The following is a 7757-nucleotide window of genomic DNA, read 5'->3' as shown; positions in this document are numbered from 1 at the left end:
GCTTTGAGCTTAAGCCCTGTATTTTTGGCACAAGAAAATACCCATTTTGCCTGAGGAAAGAATTGGAAATAGTGCGGGTAGAATATAATTCAGTTGGCATATTCGTAGAATTGACCAGACAATTGTTTATGACAATAAGTGTTTAAATGGTTACTGTATCATAAACAATGACATCTTACAAAGAGAATGAGAATGAATGATAACGGCAACAAACCCTCCCGATACTTTTGAGAAGTTTGTATTGATTGCGCTGCAAGTTATTGAACAGATAATGTTAGGCTACGTGCGCCTTTCAGCTCGTGTGTTCAGGAGGTCAGGGTACTGGACAGCTCCTTGCCTAAATCAGACGGGAGGAGCCAAGCGTGGACCACTATGCAGTCTCCTCTATCACACAAAAACCTCCGGTCTGAATAGCTACACTGCCGTCTTTATTCCAGTAAATATAGTGCCATGCTTGGACGCATCCAATATGACTGACTAGCTAGGGGAACAACTAAGCGACATAGGTAAAATGTTGTATGCAAAGTTATTGATTTAATAGTGAAGATTTAGGTTAATATCGGAACGTTTTAGGCTATAGTTCTGCTTGTCGCATTTTCGTTTGTGCTCTTGCCTAATTGGGTATCCAATGCTATTTAGCGCGTGATGTGTAGGCTATTCTTTCAGAACACGGGCATGACACATTTTATTTCAGGTCCGATGTTGAATGCCCGCATATTTGATGCCTGCATCAACTTTTCAACTATGTCAACCTGTTCTTTGGAGACGAGAGACTGGACGTGCTGAGCGCAATAGGTTATCCTACAAACGCTGTCGTTATTTTTGACAGAGAAAATAGAAACTGTGCTGCGACTTGACAAATGCCTATTTTACAGGAGAAGAAGAATGCTGAAAATCAGTATGTGCCTGAGAACATTTGGGTTATTTCTGGTCTTGAGTGTTGCCATCACTAAAGGTAATTTTACCACATCATCCATTATAGTCTAACAGGTGTAACAATAGTACCCTAATTACATAGAGGCTGTCATTGAGATTTAATAACTTAATAATAAACCACTTACTAGCTGCGAGTATTTTCCTTTTAATTGATTGTTCTGTTTTACCTTTGAGGTCTTTGAAAAAAGCAATTCATAGCTAATCTCGTGTTTTCTCTTTCACATATCCAAGCTTTTGAATGCAGCGCAGGGTGCAATCCTGAACACGGCTACTGTGAAAAGCCTGGGGAATGCAGGTAATTAAATCCTACACAAATTATGTAATAGATATCATCGGATTATGTAACATTTTTGTAGCAACCATGTTTCATTAACATAAGCAGCCCATTTTCATCCTATTTCACTCCATTTCCACAAAGTCAAGTCGGCACAGACCAAACAAAAATAATGTTTTTCATCCTGCTAATTCCAAGTCAGATGTATTGTTTACAAATATATCCAAATCCAAATTTTCCTAATCAATTATACAGTAATACACCCTGTGGAAACATCCAATAATAGTCCAGCTGTGTGAGAAAAAACATGTGTGAAGCATAACAATGGTCCCATCATCTGAATCATGTTTTCAGATGCAAACCAGGCTGGCAGGGGGTAACATGCAAACAGTGCATGCCCTTCCCTGGCTGTCTTCATGGCACTTGTGAGAAAGCATGGCAGTGCATCTGTGAAGAGGGCTGGATGGGGAGCCAGTGTGACCAAGGTGGGTATCTGTGAAGGTGGGTATCGTATATGTGAAGAGGGCTGGATGGGGAGCCAGTGTGACCAAGGTGGGTATCTGTGAAGGTGGGTATCGTATATGTGAAGAGGGCTGGATGGGGAGCCAGTGTGACCAAGGTGGGTATCTGTCCAATCCACTTTTCTCTCAAATGTCAGTCCTGACCATGAGAATAAGGTATGATCCCATAAGACACAGCTGAATGATCCACTGATAGCACAGACTAAATTTTATCTTTAATATACTGTATATTTATATACATTGACATGACTTCCTTTACCTCGAGCTGAAAGAGAAAGCATCTGTTTGAGGGTGGAAAGATAAAGAAAATAGTATTTCCTGTCTCTGATGGCTCTATGTGATCCACTTACTTAAAGACACCATGGTGGGGAGGTGTCAAATGTAGTCTACTTGTCACTGGTTCGTTTGTTTTCAATTTACCTTGTGACGATAACATTATAACAGGTGTGTGTGTGTGTGTGTGTGTGTGTGTGTGTGTGTGTGTGTGTGTGTGTGTGTGTGTGTGTGCGGATGTGTGTGATGACCTCTCCCAACAACATACTATCGACTTTTTCCAGACACCAACCAGTGCTCATCTAAACCATGCACTGATAACTCCACATGCATTCAAACTGGCCAGGGAGGATACCTCTGCATTTGTCTGCCTGGTTACACAGGAGAGAGCTGCCACCTGAAAAAGGGACCATGTCTAACAAACGGGTATGAAAATCTGATATGGTTTGCATTATCTTCATTAAAACCTTCAATTAAACTCTGGGAAACCGCTTAATCTCTAAAGCTTTTTCAATAGATTAGGTGCTATTGAATCCATTGGAGGATCAACCCTTCCGCCTTTCAAATGGACACAGGCTTGTCTCTGGAGACTGATAGATATACAGCCTGTCTAACGGCCACAGTCTCACTGAATCCCACTATGGTTGCTCTTTGTAACACTGACCTGTTATTGACTTTGAGAGGACCCCTACCCGAAATTCAATACAGCTCTGTCTGTGGGTCCTTTCTCTTCAGATGAAAAGCAATAATGTCAGTTCTATTTAAATCCTCTAACTGAAAGGACATTTGCATGGAGATGTATAGTACCTTTCTTTTTTGGGGACTCTGAGAATGACTCCTAAACACTGAGCCTACATTGGAGCTCATGAATCATGGATCTTCATTAAGCTTTGAAAGAAGGACCAAAAACCGTCTGGTGAATGTCTAGAGTGAATGTCTAGAGTGAATGTCTAGAGTGAATGTCTAGAGTGAATGTCTAGAGCAAGCAGCCATTGTTATCATTGCCTTCTGCTATAGCACTCACTGTGTATAACAGCATTAGGATTAAACAGGCATACTGTTTGAACGGCTGTGAGCATGTGGCTGTGAGCACAGTACTGGCTAACAACAAAATATATAATTTGAATGGTCTTACACATGTATGACCAATACAGTGCAACACAACCTCTGAGATGTGACCGCTAAATTAAAGAAAAATCTAAAAAATCTCTTGAGCTCTTGTATGTTGCCATAATCCGTGGTACAGTTTTATACTGTGGACTTTAGAGAGAAATCAAAGTGAACTGCTTTTCCCTTCAGCTCTCCCTGCCAAAACGGTGGCACCTGCGCCGACGCCGATGGCTTGGCAGCCTACCCCTCCTGCTCCTGTCCCCTCGGATTCGCTGGAGACTTCTGTGAGATTGACACTGACAGCTGTGATCCCAACCCCTGCCTCAACGGGGGCAACTGCACCGACTACGGTCCTGCGTTCACCTGCACCTGCCCCGCGGGCTTCGACGGCCCCACCTGCAACAACACCCATGTGGACCCCCTCTCCCCCTGTGCTAGCACCCCCTGTGGGAACGGGGGCACCTGCGTGGTGGGGAGCCAAACGAACAGGACTGGGGCGTACCATTGTCTGTGCCTCCCAGGGTGCACCTTTACTGGGCATGAATGTATGCCTACCCAGCAGCCACACAGGCCCAAAGGCAAACTCAGGCCGGCCAAACTCTCCGGCATGGGTCTTTCCCCACAACACTACAGCATACCTGCCCACGCCTTCCAGAAACTACTAAGGCCCCCCGAGAGGGACCTTCTCAAGATCCCCATGAAGGAGACGGTTCACTCGACCTCTGCCGCCAGCCTGGTCACCCGCAGTCAGCTCATCTGTTTCGGGATGCTGGGCCTGCTCACCTGCCTGGTGATCCTGGGAACCACAGGTATTGTCTTCTTCAACCGCTGCGAGACGTGGATGGCCAACGCCAAGTACAGCCATCTGGTGCGCCAGCAGAGAGAACATCTGTTGAGAGCCAATTACGGTGAGGATGAGGGGGGCCACTCTGTCAACATCATCCTCCCTGAGAAGATCAAGCTCACCAGCTTTGGGAAACACTACACATCTATCTGACATGTTGGTCTTTCGACTGACCGTCTGCATAAGGAGTGTGTTTGAGTGTGCAAGGACACCTACAAAACCAGTGAAGGAGGTCATGGATTTCAAATAGATTTTTAAAGAGAAAACGGAGGTTCCCTCTCTGAAAAATGCAGTTATTCTATTCTAATGTGATCCACTGTATGTGGAACTTTCCTCAAATAAGAGGATTGAGGACTTAACCGTGTCCTGATACTAAGATGTACAGGTACTGTACCTGGAGAAGAAGGTCAAGAATGTGTGCCTGCCGAATTTCAGGACATCCACATCGTTTTTATTTCTTTCAGATGTTACCTTATGACATAGAAGGGCTTTTAAAGCAAAGTAACCAAAACAACTGATTTAATTATTCAATGTTTGATGCTGCAAGCTTTTGATCTGAACTAATTGAATGTTTTACTTTCCTCCTTTATACTGTAGACAATTATGCATCAAATCGTGTTCAAATTTCAGACTTTAAGTTACAATTACAATTGGCTAATCCTGTTGTCGATATGCTGATATTTTGGACTAGGACCAGTCAGTGCTTTTGAGGGTTTGATTCTATTTATATTCAGATTGCTGTACTTGTTTGTCTTCTACGTATTGTTATTAGTGGAGTACATTTGCTTTTACATTTCAAGTGAACCACATTTTTGCATTTATACTGCTTTTTAGTTTTGATTGATTGAATCTTATTATACAAATATTATCCAAAAATCAACAAGTATTGTCAATCTGTAATGAACATAATACAATTGTTACGTACCACCAGTAGTGGATGCTATAGTACTTTAGATATGTATCCCATTTTATGTCTAAATAAGTATTATTTCAAAGCACTCAACTCTATAATTCAGCAAGTGTATTTACAAATATTAATGTGACTGCAAACTCCTGCTTTGAACAAATCTCCATCCAATTTCTGATATGAGTTCATACCACAACACAAACATCGACCCCTGCAGTATGTTTGAGGGCAAAATATGATTAACTGTGGGTGGCTTTAGTTTACTTTTCCAGGCCAAGAAAATGTGGGTTGGAGCCATTAATCACTGGAAATGTCAACAACAAAAATAGGATCTTGTGTTTGTGTGGTTGGGGAACCGGCAGGAAATTGGGTACCCAATTTTCACTCTCTAAAGTATTCTGCCACATGTCATTCATTTCAAACCATAAACATTGCATAAAACACAAGTCGTACTCTTATTGGTAACATTTGGTTAATTATAACCCACCGGTCAAAGACCTGACGTCAACATCAAATCAACATTCATATTTAGTTTTAACCAGGTTTAATTAAAACGTGATTTCACCTTGAAATAAACCAAACCTTGAAATCCTGTAATTGATTTGTGGTTGAAATATAGGTAAAAATGTTGACAAAACATTTAAAAAAATAATTAAAAAAGCATTGATATTCATCGTCAGGTGCGTTGAAATAGGACTTTCACAGAACGTTAATTCAGTGGTTTTGCCAGATGGGAAAGGGCTTCTTATCCATCCTCGGTACATGTTACAGTGCTATGTGCTTTTACTGTGGTTTGGTAGAATATTGCTTATTGTGTTTTTCTTGAGCTTTGACAATAAAAATATAAACCAGTACCTACTCGTCTTGTCAGAGGAGGCATTTATTGTTGTCTTCATTTCTCAAATACTGTACCCACAGCCTGACAGCCATCCTAAATTATGTTTCAATTTACAGGTCAAAATAGATTTTTTATCTCAAGGAGACAAACCTGGATCAAGAAAAGGTTAAATAAACGTCCTATCCTGGTCAGTTTCGGATGTATTCTGGGCCTGTATCCACAAAGCCTATCAGAGTAGGAGTGTATATCTAGGATCTGTCCTTATAATATTATTCATTATGATCTAAAAGGCTAAACTGCTCCTAGATCAACACTCCTACTCTGAGACACTTTGTGAATACAGGCCCAGATCATTGTGTGGGTTCCTGTATCACATCCCGGAGCAGATTTTACTAAATGGTCTTTGCCACCACCTTGTGGAGTATGTATCACCCTGTATCAACCAATCAACCAATGAAATAAACACCACTGGACTTTTATAAATTAGCCTACAAACCTGCAAAGTTATTTACAAACTTAACTATTGACATATTCATGTATACCTTACAAATTAATACACTACCTTATTATGTATTTTTCAGCCACATCTAACATACAGTATTATCTATAGTGAGGGAAAAAAGTATTTGATCCCCTGCTGATTTTGTAAGTTTGCCCACTGACAAAGAAATGATCAGTCTATAATTTTAATGGTAGGTTTATTTGAACAGTGAGAGACAGAATAACAACAAAAAATTCCAGAAAAACACATGTCAAAAATGTTATAAATTGATTTGCATTTTAATGAGGGAAATAAGTATTTGACCCCCTCTCAATCAGAAAGATTTCTGGCTCCCAGGTGTCTTTTATACAGGTAACAAGCTGAGATTAGGAGCACACTCTTAAAGGGAGTGCTCCTAATCTCAGCTTGTTACCTGTATAAAGACACCTGTCCACAGAAGCAATCAATCAATCAGATTCCAAACTCTCCACCATGGCCAAGACCAAAGAGCTCTCCAGGGATGTCAGGGACAAGATTGTAGACCTACACAAGGCTGGAATGGGCTACAAGACCATCGCCAAGCAGCGTGGTGAGAAGGTGACAACAGTTGGTGCGATTATTCGCAAATGGAAGAAACACAAAATAACTGTCAATCTCCCTCGGCCTGGGGCTCCATGCAAGATCTCACCTCTTGGAGTTGCAATGATCATGAGAACGGTGAGGAATCAGCCCAGAACTACACGGGAGGATCTTGTCAATGATCTCAAGGCAGCTAGGACCATAGTCACCAAGAAAACAATTGGTAACACACTACGCTGTGAAGGACTGAAATCCTGCAGCGCCCGCAAGGTCCCCGTGCTCAAGAAAGCACATATACAGGCCCGTCTGAAGTTTGCCAATGAACATCTGAATGATTCAGAGGAGAACTTGGTGAAAGTGTTGTGGTCAGATGAAACCAAAATCGAGCTCTTTGGCATCAACTCAACTCGCCGTGTTTGGAGGAGGAGGAATGCTGCCTATGACCCCAAGAACACCATCCCCACCGTCAAACATGGAGGTGGAAACATTATGCTTTGGGGGTGTTTTTCTGCTAAGGGGACAGGAAAACTTCACCGCATCAAAGGGACGATGGATGGGGCCATGTACCGTCAAATCTTGGGTGAGAACCTCCTTCCCTCAGCCAGGGCATTGAAAATGGGTCGTGGATGGGTATTCCAGCATGACAATGACCCAAAACACACGGCCAAGGCAACAAAGGAGTGGCTCAAGAAGAAGCACATTAAGGTCCTGGAGTGGCCTAGCCAGTCTCCAGACCTTAATCCCATAGAAAATCTGTGGAGGGAGCTGAAGGTTCGAGTTGCCAAACGTCAGCCTCAAAACCTTAATGACTTGGAGAAGATCTGCAAAGAGGAGTGGGACAAAATCCCTCCTGAGATGTGTGCAAACCTGGTGGACAACTACAAGAAACTTCTGACCTCTGTGATTGCCAACAAGGGTTTTGCAGAGGGGTCAAATACTTATTTCCCTCATTAAAATGCAAATCAATTTATAACATTTTTGACATGCGTTTTTC

The 7757-nt window shown here is 42.1% G+C and overlaps 1 protein-coding gene across 2 annotated transcripts; it reads left to right on the top strand.

Annotated features, from left to right (window-relative positions):
• Positions 1-232: 232 nt before the first annotated feature.
• LOC121539015 (protein delta homolog 1) lies at positions 233-5723 on the top strand. Of its 2 annotated transcripts, none has more exons than XM_041847189.2 (6): positions 233-436; positions 876-955; positions 1168-1231; positions 1565-1695; positions 2289-2430; positions 3304-5723. In XM_041847189.2, the coding sequence occupies exons 2-6, from the start codon at positions 886-888 to the stop codon at positions 4109-4111; spliced, it is 1215 nt and encodes a 404-aa protein (XP_041703123.1). In that variant the 5' UTR covers positions 233-436; positions 876-885; the 3' UTR covers positions 4112-5723. The 2 variants fall into 2 exon arrangements, with proteins under 2 accessions (XP_041703123.1, XP_041703122.1); XM_041847188.2 differs by having other exon boundaries at positions 234-506.
• The last annotated feature ends 2034 nt before the right edge of the window (positions 5724-7757 follow it).

The sequence above is a fragment of the Coregonus clupeaformis genome, chromosome 21 (genome assembly GCF_020615455.1).
Source record: "Coregonus clupeaformis isolate EN_2021a chromosome 21, ASM2061545v1, whole genome shotgun sequence".
Classification (NCBI taxonomy): Eukaryota; Metazoa; Chordata; class Actinopteri; order Salmoniformes; family Salmonidae; genus Coregonus; species Coregonus clupeaformis.
Note: the sequence above shows the minus strand (reverse complement) of the source record. Positions and strands in the feature narration are given on the sequence as shown.

Coding starts and splice junctions, on each gene's coding strand:
- LOC121539015 (XM_041847189.2), top strand. CDS start 886: ATGCTGAAAATCAGTATGTGCCTGAGAACATTTGGGTTATTTCTGGTC. Junction 1,232..1,564: donor GAAAAGCCTGGGGAATGCAG/GTAATTAAATCC, acceptor TCATGTTTTCAG/ATGCAAACCAGGCTGGCAGG. Junction 2,431..3,303: donor GGACCATGTCTAACAAACGG/GTATGAAAATCT, acceptor TTTTCCCTTCAG/CTCTCCCTGCCAAAACGGTG.